This window comes from Rhinolophus hipposideros (genome assembly GCF_964194185.1).
Source record: "Rhinolophus hipposideros genome assembly, chromosome: 10".
In the NCBI taxonomy this organism is placed as follows: Eukaryota; Metazoa; Chordata; class Mammalia; order Chiroptera; family Rhinolophidae; genus Rhinolophus; species Rhinolophus hipposideros.
In genome coordinates, this window is record NC_138056.1 from 32,386,309 (window position 1) to 32,403,359 (window position 17,051).

Here is a 17,051-nt window from a genome sequence, read left to right on the forward strand (position 1 = left end):
TCTCCTGCCCTCAAGTGTACAGAGGAAGCCCTACCTGGAGATGCCCCACAGGTTGCCCTGGACCGGCTGTGAATGGCAACATGGGCCTATCTGATTTGGGGATTCAATATGATGAATACCATTGTCACATACATAAGCCACGTTCTTTGGTATAATCTTCATCAGTATCCATATTGACATTTTGGTCTCCACTTGGTTTTTTGTGGTTTTTTTTTTGTTTGTTTTTTGTTTGTTTTTTAATCTGTCAATTTGTTCTAAATCAGGTGAGGAAAATAAGTGAATCATTTTTAGGTCTCCTCAAACCACAAAAATTAGCATAATAAATTAATACACTGATCCCCACTAGATTGATCATCTCAGGCACACCGATAAGGCCAAGTTCTGAACCTACAAAACGGAGGATCTGATCCTCAACCACATGGATGAATAAATAGAGAGCCAGCTTGCAAGGAGAGAAATATGAAGCCAACCCACAGAAAGGAGACAGAAAGCAGCAAGGAGCCAGAAGGAGCATACTACTAGCTCTCCAGCTCCTGGAGCATCTGTTTCTAAGTCGTAGCCGCCTTTTTGGTCCTTAGGTACTATCACATGCCTGGAAAGCTCACTAACGCTAGTAGCATCCAACCAGTGCAGTTGCATGGGACCCCTCACTCAGAAGGGCCCCCCCCCTTGGGGATTAATGCTCTGTGGTCACCATCCTGAAGTTCTCCACCAATTTCATCTTTGAATTTGTGTTTTGTAGGTGAGGTGCAATGGGACAATGGAACATGCAGTAGGGGTTTGGAGCCTTAGCTCATATGTGGTCCCACCTCCCACTGCCTCCCTGCCTTTCTCAGATGGACTCTCAGCTTTCCATTCCCATTTCCTGGGGCCTCCAGGTCCCCCGCAGCCTCTCCCTCCCCACCCAGCGACAGTTGCCATATTCTGTCCCCAGCAGGGTCCTACAGACACATGGAAGGTCAGGTTTGGACACCGACACTCTGAGTGTTTCCAAATGGAACATGGCTGTATCATTCCCATCCCCAGCTGGCCAGCACTTGGGTACATTCTGCGGGTGACCCAGAGAACTGGTGGGGAGATTGCAGTCCCCTCGGGTTGCCCATGTGCCATAGATTGGGGTGGAAGAAAAGATACCTGACTCAATTTCCCTGCCCCAGCCAGAGCGCATTGGTCAGGGCAGAGGGGAGCCCTGTAGTTGGTGGAATGTACATCTTGGGGGATGGGTATGAAGCTCCTCTGATGGTCTGCACCCACCCCAAGAGTATTCCCATGGCTGAGGGAATGACATTAAATAGCAAAAAAAAAAAAAAAGAAAAAAGAAAAAGAAAAAAATATACCATGATAGATTTAGAAAGAGACCAGAGAAGAATGGTAAAAGCTTTATATTTTAGCACCTTTAAACAAAAGCGTTTTCAAGGATCAGCACATCTTATTCAGCCTTAAAGACAGACAAGGGCAAAGGCTTAGTCTATCAGTTACTTACCGACAACTGCCTCTTTAAAGCCCACCTTTGGTTTCCAGGCTAATGCGGATCTGGGAAAGCAGATCAACATTATTCCACAGACAACCGCAACCTTCATGTGAGGTTGTATAAATCTGATTTGAAACAGTTTGCAAGTGTTTTCCCCCATTTAACCCCACGTGCCAAAATATTTAGCAACAGATGTTGCATAGTTTCAAAAGTACTTTAGTCTGTGTATCAAAAATGTCAGCCAAACAAAAAAAAGTTTTAAATTATAGATTGTCATTGCACTCTTTTCCCTTTCTGTTTTCTGTACAGTCTCTAGTTAAAATGTCACACACACACACACAAAAAAAATAAGAGATTGAGAGAGAGAGAGAGAGAGAGAGAGAGAGAGAGAGAGAGAGAGAGAGAGAGAGAGATAAATGATAAACAGCCAGGAAGGAAAAGAAGGAAGTGGAGGGAGAAATGGAAAAGAAAAGAGGCATTGGGCGGGGGGGAGGGTGATGAAGGAAAAGGATAGAAGGTGGGGAGGAGAGAAGAAACTAAAGGCAGTCACACTAACTTGGATAAATCAGATGCAGTGTTATGGTGGGAACTAAATGAGAAAACATATATGAACACACCCAGCAAGGTGCCTTGTATACACTTGGTGACTGTTGTCGAAGCTGAACTGAACTGGTATTGTCCATCTTGAGACAACAAAGAAACAAAAAATTCCTTAAGAAAAGGAAAGGAGAGGGAGAGGGAGAGGGAGAGGGAGAGGGAGAGGGAGAGGGAGAGGGAGAGGGAGAGGGAGAGGGAGAGGGAGAGGGAGAGGGAGAGGGAGAGGGAGAGGGAGAGGGAGAGGGAGAGGGAGAGGGAGAGGGAGAGAAGAGAAGAGGAGGAGAAAAGTTAGTCAAGTTGTCTGGTGAGTCTTGTCCAACTCCCTCTGTAAATGCTCAGTTGAAGGTGGAAAAATCAACTATAAAATGCATGCCCTACAACTGAGACACAAACTTGGGTACAGGCATATCTTGGAGATACTGCAGGTTAGGTTCCAGACCACCGTAATAAAGTAATAATTTTGAATATTGTAATAAAACGAGTATTGCAATAAAGCGTGTATTGAAATCTTTTTGGTGGTGGAGGGTCTCGCCTTCAGTTTCTTAAAAACATAACACCTGGGAAGTGTAATAAAGCGAAGTACAACAAAACAAGGTACGCCCATACTTCAGTCAGAATCCTGAGGTTCAAGCAACTCATGAACTGCCTCCTTTTCCTCCTTCTTCATCATTGTACCACTAAGAATGCTGTCTGTCTACACTTTTAATAGCATTTGATAGTTTAAAACACATTGATATATACCCCTTTAATAATTCTTTGTAATAACATTGTTGGATAAACCCACAAGGTGGTATTAATCCAATTTTAAAGAGTAAAAATATAGAAGTTACAACTCACCAGAAATGAAATCAGGTCTAAATTCTAAATCTCATACCTCTGGGCCCAATTCTTCAACTACACTGCACTGCTCTCTCCCCATGAAACATTTATAAAACACAGGATTCTCCCCGTCTTATTGAGGTCAATGCAATTGACCATGAAAATCACTTTAAGAAAATTATTTTTCCGAATTCATAACTTTCAAGGAAAGATGCATTTCAGGCTGTGAACACCAGTAATGATATCTGAACTCATGTTTTTTCACAGTTGGACTTTCAAATTCCACAAAAGTGAAGTGTCTACTTATTACAATGGCCTGAGAGGGCTTAGCAGAAACAAATGAGCTAAACTAGTGCAATAAATATTATTTGAGGAGGTAACGTAATTCTGAGAAAAATGCATTAAAATCAAATTCCTATGTTTCTCCTCAGATGTATAACATTAGCAAGCAGGTACCAGCAATGGGCTTGATAATCTGGGGAACTATATTAATCTTTATGTGTTTTTGTTTTGCTTTGGAAATATCTTCAGCTTTCTTTAAAAAGCTGAGCTCTAGTTTGTTATTTGCCTCATGAAATTTAAAAAAAAAACAACCCACAAATATTACATATAATTTTAAATTCCCATTGTAAGAAGTGCAAACAATATTAAATTCATAGAAATAAGTTAATGCTCTCTTACACACACACACACACACACACACACACACACACACGAACACCTATGGGTAAGACGGTGAACAGTTTGCATGTATACAGCTTCTACGCAGTTAAATAAACATGTGCATATATATTTTAAAATAATAAATTAGATATGTGAGGATGCTATATGTATTGTCCTGTAACTTGATTTTATTTATTTTCTTTCTTTTTTTCTCAAAAACATGTCTTGGAGAACTTTCAGTGTGCATGTGTGTATGTGTGTAAGTGCGTGCACATGTGTGTACATACATATATTTAGAGTTTCAAATCACTGTATTCTACTCCATGAAATGACATGCCAAATAAATTAAATCATCCCATTACTGATGAATATTTTGGTAGTTTCTGATTTTTGATGAATACAAACAATGCAGCAAAAACATCACTGGATGTGGCCGGCCCACTGGCTCAGGCGGTTAGAGCTCCGTGCTCCTGACTCCGAGGGCTGCCGGTTTGATTCCCACATGGGCCAGTGGGCTCTCAACCACAAGGTTGCCAGTTCAATTCCTCGAGTCCAGCAAGGGATGGTGGGCTCCGCCCCCTGCAACTATGATTGAACACGGCACCTTGAGCTGAGCTGTCGCTGAGCTCCCAGATGGCTTAGTTGGTTGGAGTGCGAGCTCTCAACCACAAGGTTGCCAGTTCGACTCCCACAAGGGATGGTGGACAGTGTCCCCTACAACAAAAATTGAACACGGCACCTTGAGCTGAGCTGCCGCTGAGCTCCTGGATGGCTCGGTTGGAGTGCGTCCTCTCAACCACAAGGTTGCCATTTCAACTCCTGCAAGGGATGGTGGGCTGTGCCCCCTGCAACTAGCAACAGCAACCTGACCTAGAACTGAGCTGCACCCTCCACAACTAAGAGTGAAAGGACAACAACTTGACTTGCAGAAAAATGATCTGGAAGTACACACTGTTCCCCTTACCCAATAAAAAACAAACAACAAAAACAAACAAACAAAACAAAAAAAATCACTGGAGGTGAACTGTTCCCCCTCACAAGCGTGTGCTTTTCTAGAACACATTTCAAGCGGTAAAATCAATGGAATCAAGAGAGTCCCTATATTACTTTTCAGATTTACTTTCAATGTTGATAGATTTTGTCCACTTGCCAAAAAAGTTTCACCAATTTATACTCTCAGTCATGTATGAGGCTTTTTATCTCAAGATCGCCAACAGAATAAAATCAATCTCTTTAAATTCTCCCCTAATCAAATGCATGCATATAGTGACTTACGCATTGCACATTACTTCTGTCTTATCAGCAGCATGTCACCTCTGCAGAGGAGTACTGAGAAAGTGTTTCATGTCCTTGGGCAAGGTACTTAAACTTTCTGTGCCTCAGTTTTGTCACCTCTACAACAAAGATTTTTCTGGTTCTTTTTGTACATTTTGCATCTTTTTCAATGTGACTGTGTCTCTTTCCTTTTTGGTTCATTCAGTCAGTTAACATGTTTAATGTGTGCCTAAAATATGCCAGGCACCATTCTAGTTGCAGGGGACAGAGCACAGAGACAAGACCAACGGGTTCTCCCGGAGCTTACATCCCCATGGGGCGGCAGACAATACAAAAAGCAAACATATAAATGTATAATGTTCTGTCGAATTATGTTAGTGAAGAAAAACTAAAGCCAGGCGCAGAGCTCAGAAGTAATAGGGGTGCTATTATTTTACACAGAATGGTCCAAGACGTTTCTGTGATGAGGAGATACTTGAGTAGACTCCTGAAGGAAATGAGCATCGAGGCTGAAGGGACAACCAGCACAAAGGCCTCAGACAGGCATGTGGTTGGCATGTTCGAGGAATAACATGGCGATGCAGAAGGAGTGAGGGGGAGAGAAAAGAGGGGTGCCGCTGACAGGAGCCAGGGACCAGATTCTGAAAGCCCTCACACACGCAAAGGAGGAATTTGAATTTTGTTCTAAATGGAGATGGAAACCAGGGCCCAAGAGGATACTTCAAACGTGGTCGTGAGCAGTGCCCACTTGCCCTCTGAGCAAAGCCTCACAGGAAATGGAAGTCATCAGCACATCCTTCTCAAACTCAGGCCAAGAGGCAAAGCAGAACAGAGGCATCAAATTGGGGAACCGTGCCTCCGACCCACATATACACCTTTTTCATTCACCTCAAAGCACTGTTCTTCTCCGATGCACAGTGCCTCTGTCAGCAAATAAACCAGGAACGGGAACCCTGACCATGCTCAGCCACCAGAACAGCAAACATGGTCTGCCACAGGAGCACCGGGAGCCCAGGCAGGGCGGCAGCTCTGTCACAGTGCGCCAGAGGTGGCAAGCCTACCTCTGCAGATGGTCCCGTTCCCCACGTAGCCCGGTTTGCAAGTACAGCTGTGTCCCTGGACAGTGTTGGTGCAGATGGCATTCTCATCACAGTTGTGCTGCCCGTTGCCACATTCATCGTGCTCTGTTTGCAGGGAAACAAAGAAAGAGAGACACCTTTTCTTAATCTGGAATCACTGATGTTGAAAACATTAGCTGGAACTCCCCAAATAAGAATGACAGTGACTATCATAAATTGGGTCTTGACTCTGTCCCTGGCAGTGTCTATGCCTGACGTGGGTGAAATTTCAACAACTCTAAAAGATGGATGTTATTATCCCCACGTGGCAGGTAAAGTGACTGAGTGTCAGAGAAGTCAAACGACTTATGCAAGTCACAGCATTGATAGGTGCTTCTTTAAGGTCATAGTGTCTTCCACACTCTGCAAAGGTGGCTGCAGAGCTCCAAAGCAGTGGTTCTCAATAGGGGGCAATTGTGTGTCTTTTCCACTCCCTGAAACCTTTGATAATGTCTGACAACATTTCTGGTTATCATGATTTGGGATAGAGGATGCCGCTAAAATCTTGTGGCCAGAGGCCAGAGGTGCTGCGAAGCATCTTACAGTGTACAGGAAACTCACCACAACAAAGAATTCGTTGGTGCAAAACGTCAGTGGTGCCGAGGTTGGGAAGCCTCCCTCCACAGTTAGAAAAAGGCAAACCCACATGAGAGATTCTATGGCTTCTTTAGAACAAAGAGGGTGAAACTGAAAAGAAGACCCAGCAAAAGAGCATGGACCAACCAGTATTTTCAAAGGAGGAGCACGAGTCACGGGGCTATGCTCTAAGTAAAAAAGGAATTTATTCTCAAGACTCTCTGTAAGGGACTTCAGCAGTTTAACTCGAATTTTCCATAGGGCCCATTTTCATAGGGTTCAGAATTTAACCTCTCGGTGAAATGTGTCATAATATGATTATATATATAGTCCAATAGTGGTGACATCCTTAATCCACAGCGGCGGCGGAAACAGACTGAAAGATTCTAAGTTAGAGAGCAAGAGTTCACAGATAACTACACTTTCCACTCATAATCAGGAAATTTAAAGTCACCTAAATGACCACTCTGTAAATAAATAATATGGGAAACTTTATGCCCTTTAATCCCCTTAACATCTGCTAGCATAACTTTTTAGAAGAAAAGTCAAGTAGAGTTATTAAATCATAAGAGGTTATAAAACAAGAGTTGAAATCCTGTCTGGAAACCCCAAGGAAATAACACTACTTGAACAAAACTACAAATTCAACACAGTTTGTTACCCACAGTGTTCTGTTAGATCACTGTAGCAATCAATCCACATATCATTCATCGTCATTAATTTTTATTCTAAATTTCCTAACAGAAACCCAGTCATGAGAAAGGTTCAATTCTACAAGGGAGAGCCGTTTTGGTTACCCACATACATTTAAAGTCCAATACACACATGCATATGACTCTGAATTTAACACCTTGGATTTTTCCAAAGTAAAATTTTCTTTGGGGCTTAAGACCATCCCGGACTGTCAGTGAGAAACGAGCATAGGTTAGCAAGCAGTGAAAAGGGAAGATTTATGAGGATACACTTCTAGTCTGTGTTAAAGTCATCTCCAGCAAACTCCAAATACAGTATCACCCTGTGGATGTCTGATCAAATTTACAGATCCATCAAGCACCTGGTACGAGCAGGTACAACACCAGGTGATACTAGGGACACAAATAGTCTAAGAACGTAGGCTTCGACTTCAAGGGCTTTCCATCTCCTTATTTAAATGCACTTACTATGTAATTATCAGTGTCTGCACTAGAAATACCAAAATGAGTGGGTATGATCTAGGCTCACATGCACATTTTAATAGGGGCCACCAGACAGCACATGTAACACGAGGTAGGAGAGAGAAGAGTTACAAGTAGGTGACCTTATATTTTATCATACAAACATTTTAGCGTGCAAGGGGGTTCTGTTAATAATTACACGGGGATAACAGGCACAACTCAGAATGACCAAAGCAAACCTGCAAGTGTGGTCATGCTAGAGAAAAGGAACAAAGATAAATGGGGATAAGAGTTCCCTGGAGGAAAGACCCTTCCCTAATAGGGAGATCAGTCTTCTTGCAAGACATAGTATTTGGACTTGTCTTTTAAACATGGTCATGATTTTATTAGCCAGGATTGCCCATCAAGGGTACTCCTGGCAAAAGAACAGTGTGATAAAAATGTATGGTTTTAGGTAATATTCCAAAAGTTTGATCCATCTTTCCCTATCTGGTCTTTATTTTTCAGCTTTATTGAGGTATAATTGATAAAATTATAAGACATTTAAAGTGTAAAAAGTGAGGATCTGATATATGTATACATTGTGAAAAGATTCTTCCCATCGAGTTCATTAAGACATCCACCCTACCTGGTCTTACCTCCCAAGATTTTTAAAGCAAACCCTCTTCTCTGATGAGGTGCCGCCAAATGTGTCCAGCAAAATGGCTGAGTTCATTCCTGCCTCTCTAGTTTGTCATGTTGTTTCCTTCACTTAAAATACTCTTTCCCAACGTAGTTGAAATACCTGTGCCCCTGCGTGGCTTCAGACACTACTTCATATCCATACTCTCGCCACATAGCTCTCCATACTTGCTCTCCACAGCACATGAATTTTACCTTGCAACTTTAACTTGGAATTTTATCGTGGAACTTTTATTAAGTTTAATATCTTTACCTCTTTGGAGGCAACCATATCATAATATGTGGTGATATTTATGAGTTTTATTACTATTGTCTTATTAACTAATTAACTTTGAAGAGAGGAATTGCAGTATATTTTCTACAACTCTCACTTTACCTATCACTACTTCACCCAATGAAATTGAGCCTGAAAGTACCGAACCCTGAGCTAAACATTGCACAGATATCATTTAATTCTCCCAACAATCATACATATGAAGTAAGCGCGCTCTTCTTATAATGCAAAACTGAGACAGAACTTGCCTAAGATCACAGACTAGTAAGTGGGGGAGCTCGGATTTGTGACTCTAGACACCAGGGGTGACCACCACATCACTGTACAGTTGGAAGCAATTTGGATGTGGCTGAGGCTAAGTCAAGACACATGGAAGTGATTCTATAACGCCAAAAACGGAAACTGTCTTTTTCTATGTGGGCCCCAAACTCCCACTTAAGATCTGACCCATCCCCGAAGGACAAAGGTATAAAACTTGTATATTTCATTATCTTCGGTCATGCCCAAGTTTTTAAGTAATCAGTACCTTCAAAACTGTGTTTGACAGACAGGGACCAAAAAGAAATGGTTTCCTTCTAAAAATATCAAATTCCCTTGCAGCTGTTGCAGATACTGCAAAAGGTGTAAGACAAGCACGTGTGAGAGGTGGCACGGCATAGAGGTTAAGAGCACAGACAGCGCCACCACCCAGCATGGGTTAGCCTGCCACTTACTAGCTATGTGAATTGAATCACTCAGCCAGTCTGTGTCTTAGTTTCCTACTATGTATAATGAGGATAAAAAGCCTACTTCCTGGGGTGGTTGTCAGGATTAGTTAGTAAAGGTAAAATATTTATCACAGCACATGGTGACTAGTAGGTACTCCACAAGGGTAAACTATTTTATGATCATTATTGTTATTACTACTAGTAGAAGTAATATTTCTACAACTAGCAGTACTAATACTTCTACTACTAATAGTAGTACAATTACCACTACTACTACAATTACCTGTGACCAGACTTAATTGTTGGAGGTGGTTAAAATTGGTTTAAAAACTTTCTGCTTCTTTTATAGGCTGATAATTCAGGCAGCAAGGCTGTAAATAGATAGGCTTTTGAGAACAATTAAATTAGAATACCTCTTTGAAGATCCAAAGAAGTATTTGCTTAGGTTCGATTATGGTCCCCAAGAAACAAGACTATAGACTGACAAGATAAAGGATATATGTTTAGGATTCTTGATATACGACCATTGTTTGATCATAGTTGAAACATCAAAACTCTCAATACAAACGGCAATGTGGCAGCAAGCAGTCTCTCCACTGATGATGATAATTATTGTTATGTTGGCTACATTTATTGAGCACTCATTAAAGACTATCATTATCACACAGTTCCTTTCTCCTTCCTCTTCTTTCCTCTTTCACAGGATAGCTCAGAAGGACTCTAATCCACCTCTGTAACATTGTAATCAATTGTAATCAATAGCCATTGTCAATTAACACATTATTTTCCTTGAGAACTAATCAGGACGGAAACAAGCTACTGAACCAGTCAATTCAGTTGTGGCCGCAAATGCCCCATGGTTAGGTTCTGGATGTCTTGTGGCTTTACTTCGTTCAAAGTAATCTGTTTTGTATTTTACAGAATTGTTACAATGACCTCATTGGGATATGCTAAGCAAGTCTTATCAGTCATAGTTTACAGATGAAGACATTGGGGGTTGGAGCACATAAAAGGCTTTTCCTGTAAGTTCACAGATAATAAGTTTTACATCTGAAACTCGAACTCCCCATCTCCTCATTCTTTCTGCATTGTTTCCAAAATCCCACTTTATTTTGTGATCAAAGAAATTTCTACAATGTTGGCCACGGTGTAGGTAATATTTAATTTAAAAAAAATAATTGCAGACTTCGGTGTAGGCAATATTTAATCAAAAAAAATAATAATTGCAGACTTACAGAAAGTGAAAAGTAGTTGTCTGCAGGATCTCTGGTCCTGCTCCCCGCACAAGAATGCAGGATATGGTGAGTCCAAAAAGGAACAACAAAGGAGCCATAGATAAGGGAGTTATACCACTATATTCTCGCTGGCGGCTGATCAAGACACAAAAACAAACATCCGCCAGTACCCCAACAGGGGGTCTTCCTGCACCCCAGTCTCACTGGCGGCCAGGCAAGACACACGAAGTAGGATCCACCTGATCCACAATCCACCATCTACACTTGTTAACCCCACTTGCCAGCTGCAATCCGCCATCTGCTTCTCTGCCAACCAACCAACCCCCTAGTATAGCCACGGCAGTCATATTAGTGGCTAATGGCTAACTGGTTACAGCTGACAGCCAACTAGTTACAGCCGATGGCCATCTACTACCCGAGCCAGCACCTTTCCCCGTGAGGTCAAGAGCCTGGAAACTGCTCTACTGGCTCTGTCCCCACAGTAGTACAGAAAGTCCCTAAGTCCTTCACCCAGCTTCCCTCAGTTGTACCATCTTATACAGCTGCAGCACAAATCATAACCAGAAAACTGACACTGGCATAGCAATGTTAACTAGTCTACAGGCCTAATTCAGTCTATGCCATTTTTTAAACTGCATTTATTGTGTGTATGTGTGTGTACATATGTATGTGTACATAGTATCCCATGTATAAATCTGTGTAACCACCAGCACAAACATGCTATATCATTGCACCTTTTCCACATTCTCCCCCAGCCATCACCCCCATTTCCTGTCCCAGTCAACTACTGGTATGTTCTCTATTTCTACAGTTTCATCACTTAGAAAATGTTACACAAGTTGAATTATATGGTAGGAAATTTTGAGATTAACTTTTTTCACTAAGCATAATGCCCTTGAGTTCCATCCACATTGTTGTATGTGTCAATAGTTTATGCCTTTTTATTGCTGAGTAGTATTCCACTCTATAGTTTCTTCAACCATCCGTGCTGTGAAGGACACATGGATTGTTTAGTGTATTTTGCTACTATGAATAAGGTTGCTACGAACATCTGTGTACAGGGTTTTGTGTGAACATATATTTTCATTACTCTGGAATAAATGTCCAAAGTGTGATTACAGGGTCATCTGAGAAGTGCATGTTTCATTTTGTAAGAAATGTTCAAGTTTTCATAATGACTGTACCATTTTACATTCCCACCAGCATTATATGAGTAATCAAGTTTCTCTACATCATTGCCAGCATTCGATATTGTCACTCTTTAAATACTTAGTCACCCAGTGTGTGGTGATACTCCATTGTGATCGTAGTTTGCATTTTGCTAACAGCTAAAGAAGTTGACAATCTTTCCACGTGCTCATTTGCCAGGTATATCTTTTCTTTGGTGAAATGTCTGTTATGTCTTTTGCTTATTTTATAATTTTTTTTCTGTTGAGTTTTGAGAATGCTTAATATACTTTCAATATAAGGCCTTTGTTGGATATGTTGTGTGCACATATTTTCTCACAGTCTATCGCTTGTATTTTCATCCTCTTTCCAGTCTTTCACAATGCAAAATGTTTTACTTTTGATGAAATTCAACTTATCTATTTTTATTTTATAGATAGTGCTTTTAATGTCAATCCAAGACCTCTCTGTTTAACCCTAGTTACCAAATATTTACTCCTATTTTTCCTAACAGTTTTGTTGAAAGGCTATTTTCCTCCACGGAACTGCTTTTGTACCTTTGTGCCTTTGTCAAAAACCAATTGATTATATCTGCATAGGTCTATTGCTGGGTTCTCTACCCTTCCATTGATCTATGTGTCTATTCCTTTGCCAATAATACTACCTTGATCACTGCAGATATATAGAAAGATATATATATCACATAGAGTGATTCTCCCCACTATATTTTTCAAAATTGTTTTATTCTACTTTCTCTGCATTTTTCCATAAATTTTAGATTAAGCTTGTCCATTGCTACAAAGTCTTACAAGGAGTTTAACAGGAATCATGTTAAACTGATAGATCAATTTGTAGAAAACTGACTTATGTACTAGAGTGAGTCTCCCAATCCATAAACACTATTTACTTATTCTTTGATTTATTTAATCAGGGTTTTATCATTTTCAGCATATAGATCCTGTACATGTCTTATTAGATTTATAACTAGGTATTTCATTTTACTTTGGAGCAAGTGTATTTAATATTGTTTTTAATTTTGGTTTCGACACATCATTTGCTAGGATACAGGAATAAAATTGATTTTTGTGTGTTGATCTTGTACCTTGGTGAACTCATTTAATTCTACAGATTTTTTTTGTAGATTCTTCAGGATTGTCTACATAGACAATCATGTCGTCTGTAAACAAGACTGACTTTATTTCTTCTAGGGTTTCTGGGCAGGAATTCCTGCCCATTCTTGTGATTTTTTTTTTTTTTTTTTTTTTTTTTTTTGCTTTCCCATTTCCGAATCCTGAGAAAAGTTGGTAGGGAAATCAGGAAAATCAGCTCCGTGAACCCAGGTGGTTGGTAGTATCAACCATCACTTTGTGTAAATGATTCATCGTGGAGAACAGAAAATAGTTTATATCTCAGGATTTGGGAATGGGAAAGAGAAAAAAAATTCCTGAGAACGGGCAGGAATTCCCACCCGGAAACGCTATCTTCCTTTCCAATCTGTATGCTCTCCTTTGGTTTGTTGCACTGGGTAAGACTGCCAGTGCCAGGTGTCATGAGAACAGTGAAAGCAGACACCACTGATTTGTTATTAGTCTTAGGGAGAACGCATTCAGTCTTTCACCGTTAAGTATGTTAGCTCCACATCATACTACCTTGCAAATCCTGGGTGGAGGTGGAGTTTCAGCTCCCTGCTGGGTCCCCCGACAATGAAACTGGGGAAGAACAGAGTGCCAATTAACCTTGCATAGCACTGCCCTGTTGGTCTCCATTCTGCTGGGTGCAGTGCAGGCCCAGCTCCACGCTGGGCCTCCACTGACATTAGTACAGAGAGGGAATCAGAGTACCACCCACTCTGTCAAGCAGGTTTTTCCATTGACATATGGCTAAAGTAGCATGGGTATTTCCAAAAAGGTTTTCTTTTCTGTTAGACCTCTCTTTTCCTAGTTCTCTCCCCAGGAGGACTGGAATCAGCTTCTCCTGGAGCTTTTCTTCTCCATCATTGTTGGTGCTTTCCCAGTTACCAACTTCTTGAGCTCCCCATCTGGGATATGTGAGAGGCAAAAAGAAAAAGGGGAACTCACACCTTGTTTTTCCTCAAGCCCAAAGTTCCAGGTAGTCCCCCGCTTCTTTACACTTTTCAGCATCTTCCTGGGTATTTGTTTTGTTTTTGCACAAGGGTTTTTTTAGTTGTAAGAGGAAGAACCTGGGAAGAATGCAGCTAATCCATCTTGACCGGAACCAAAAGTTTTCAGTGTATTTAATTTTTAAGAAACCAGTCACTTTCCTTCTCTGCTTTTCTAAACAGCACTGATGATTGGAATTTTTCATAAACATACTATGAGCACATTTACCAATTTAGGACATTTATTGAGCACATACTATGAGCCAGGTGCTGCTGTGATGCATTACAGCATTTAACTATAATGAGTTAAATATGATCATCCTTATTTTGTACAGGAGGAAATGAGAAAAGAGGGGTTGTCACCGGCCCAAGATTATAGGGGTGGTAGATTTAAAGCAAGGCTGTCACTATCAAAGCATGGCAGAAGAATTAAGAGTTATGTAGTTATTAGTCATTCTTATAATCTCTTAAATCTTATAATCATCTTATAATCACATTCTTATAATCACTAAGTCTTTTTTATTTTTCTTCCTAAGTATTTTTCAAATTCATTCCTATGTCTTCATTTCCATTTCCACCACCCTCTAAGCTACCATCATCACCCAAACTACCATCATCTGAGCAACTGCTATAGCTTCTCAATAAATCCCACGTTCACTATTGCCCACCTTTAATTTATTCTTCACACTGCCCTTACGAGCGATCTCTTAGGAATCCAAATATGATCATCCTGCCATCTGTTCTAAAACTCTTCAGTTACTTCCCGCTGTGGACATTTTTAACATGACCTCCTGGGTTCCTCAGAGTCTTGCCCATTCTAACTACTGGGTCATTCTGACTCGTGCCTGCTCTGCTCCAGCCACACTGCTTTTTTCTCCTTCCTCCAAAGGACAGGGCCTTGTTCCCCCGGGTCACAAGCATTTTTCCACGTTATTCCCTCTCAGAACTGCTTATCCTTGGTATCCCCACTCAGTCCTCATCTCCTCAGAGAAAGAAGTCCTGAAGTTTGCCCTGTAACACACTGATGTAACACCCAGTGCCCCTCCTTCATAGGGCTAATCACAGCTATAATTTTCCATTTATTAGTGTTAGTGTTTTAATAATGTTTGTCTTCTTTACCAGCACACAAATGGGGGTAGAAAATATATTTTTATTTTCTTTATCATTAGCTTCTAGTAGAGCTTCTGAAACATAGTAAGTGCCTAATACAAATACCCTTTTATAAAAGGAAGGGAGGGAGGGAGGGAAGAAGGGAAGAAGGACAGAGAGAAGAAGACAGTACTATTGTCTTTGGCATCAAACGTGGAAGAGAGGTCAAGGAGAATTAATACAAGGGAAAGGTAATTGAATCAGGCAGCTGGGGGAAACTTAGGAGCAAAGAGCTTCTAAATGAAATATAATCAGGTAATGGTATGTTGATGTATTTATTTACACAGTGACTTTCTGAGAAAAGGAGAAAGGGATGTGGTTTCAGAGGCTCTCTTTGAGGAAAGCCATGTTTTTTCATAAGGATTTGCTAAAGACACAACCCCTGGACTGTGAGAAAATATTTGCAAATTGTGTATCTTATTAGTAACTTGAATCCAGAATATATGAAGAACCTTTACAACTCAGGAATAAAAAGGTAACCCATTAGAAAATGTAAAAAGTATTTAAATGGACATTTCTCCAAAGAAGATATACAAATGGCCAACAGGCACATGAAAAGATGCAGAGCATCTCCAGTAATCAGGAGACTCCAAAGCAAAAACCACAGTGAGATACCACTTCACACCCACTAGAATGGCTACAATAAAAAAAAAAAAAACAGACAATAACAAGTGTTCATAAGAGTGTAGAGAAACTAGATCACTTGCACATTGCGAATGGGAATGTAAAATACTTGGAAATTATTCTGGAAGCTCTGCAAACTATTAAAGATAGAGCAATTCCAATCCTAGGTGTATACCTGAAATGAAAACACATCCACACACAGACTTACACACACGTACGCATACTAGCATTATTCACAATAGCCAAAAGATGGAAACAACCCAAAGATTCATCAACTGATGAATGCATAAAGAAAATGTGGTGTATGTACATAGTGGAATATTATTCGGTAATAAAACAGAATAAAGCACTCCTCCATACTATAACATGTATCATGGATAAACCTCAAAAACATTTTGCTAAGTGAATGTAGTCAGTCACAAAAGTCCACATGTTGTATGATCCTATTGATATAAAAATGTCCAGAATAGGCAAATCTATAGAGAAAAAAAGTAGATTAGTGGTTACCTTATTTCTCAGGATAAGTCTGAGAGAATTAGGAATGACTGTTAATAGGTACCAGTTTTCTCCTTGGAGTAATGCGACTGTTCTATATTAGGATTATTATAATGTACAACTCTGAAAATATACTTAAGACCGTTGAATTACATACTTTAAAGAGGTGAACTTTATGCTGTGTAAATTATATCTCAGTAAAACTATTAAAACTATGAAGTAGACAATTCTGAAATAAGTAAACTCATTTATCTCAGTGTCCATGTGTTAAGAGAGGGATGTGAAGACTCATCAGAAGTCATTCTTGGATGAAATGTTCTTCCACAAATGGAGAGTAGGAATGTTATTTTGCTAATATCCTAGAAATGTGTCGTATTGCCTTAAATGAAAAACAGCATTTATTGAATAGTAATATTTTGGGGAGAAGTAATTATGTATAAAATTTATGCATTAGTTGCAGGATGATCCTCAGTTTCTTAAATGTGAAATTTGAAAATCTATGCTTTAGGCTGAGGGACATATGTTATCTACAATCTAACACAATGCTTGAATTCAAAAACAATTTTCTAAGTCAAAACAAATACAACTCTAAACACCCTATGAGCTAGAACGGACAATTAAATCTCATTCATTATTGGGCCCCTTTCTATCCCCCTTTGCCCTCAGCAAGATCCCATTATGGCCCCGGGGAGGTTACACAAAAGTCTGCAGGAGTGCCATTTTATTTTTGCACTGGTCATTACCCAACTCCATAACAAGGAGGCTTGAAGCCCTGCTAATTCCCTGCTAAACTCAGGTGCTGAGATCTTTGCCAAAAGCAAGCTCCCTGATATAGGTGACCTGAATTTTTGGGTGAACCACAGATCCATTCTCCCTGCTCTGGGGGACACTGCTTTGAGAACCTACAGATCTCCACCTTCCCTTTCC

The 17,051-nt window shown here is 40.3% G+C and overlaps 1 protein-coding gene across 2 annotated transcripts in view; it reads right to left on the bottom strand.

The window, feature by feature from the left end:
• NELL1 (neural EGFL like 1) overlaps window positions 1–17,051 on the bottom strand; it is a 772,999-nt gene that overhangs the window by 295,416 nt on the left and 460,532 nt on the right. For both annotated transcript variants that reach the window (XM_081063734.1, XM_081063733.1), the window contains exon 14: window positions 5,887–6,009. In XM_081063734.1, the coding sequence (XP_080919860.1) occupies window positions 5,887–6,009 (123 nt within the window). The remainder of the gene's footprint in view (window positions 1–5,886; window positions 6,010–17,051) is intronic.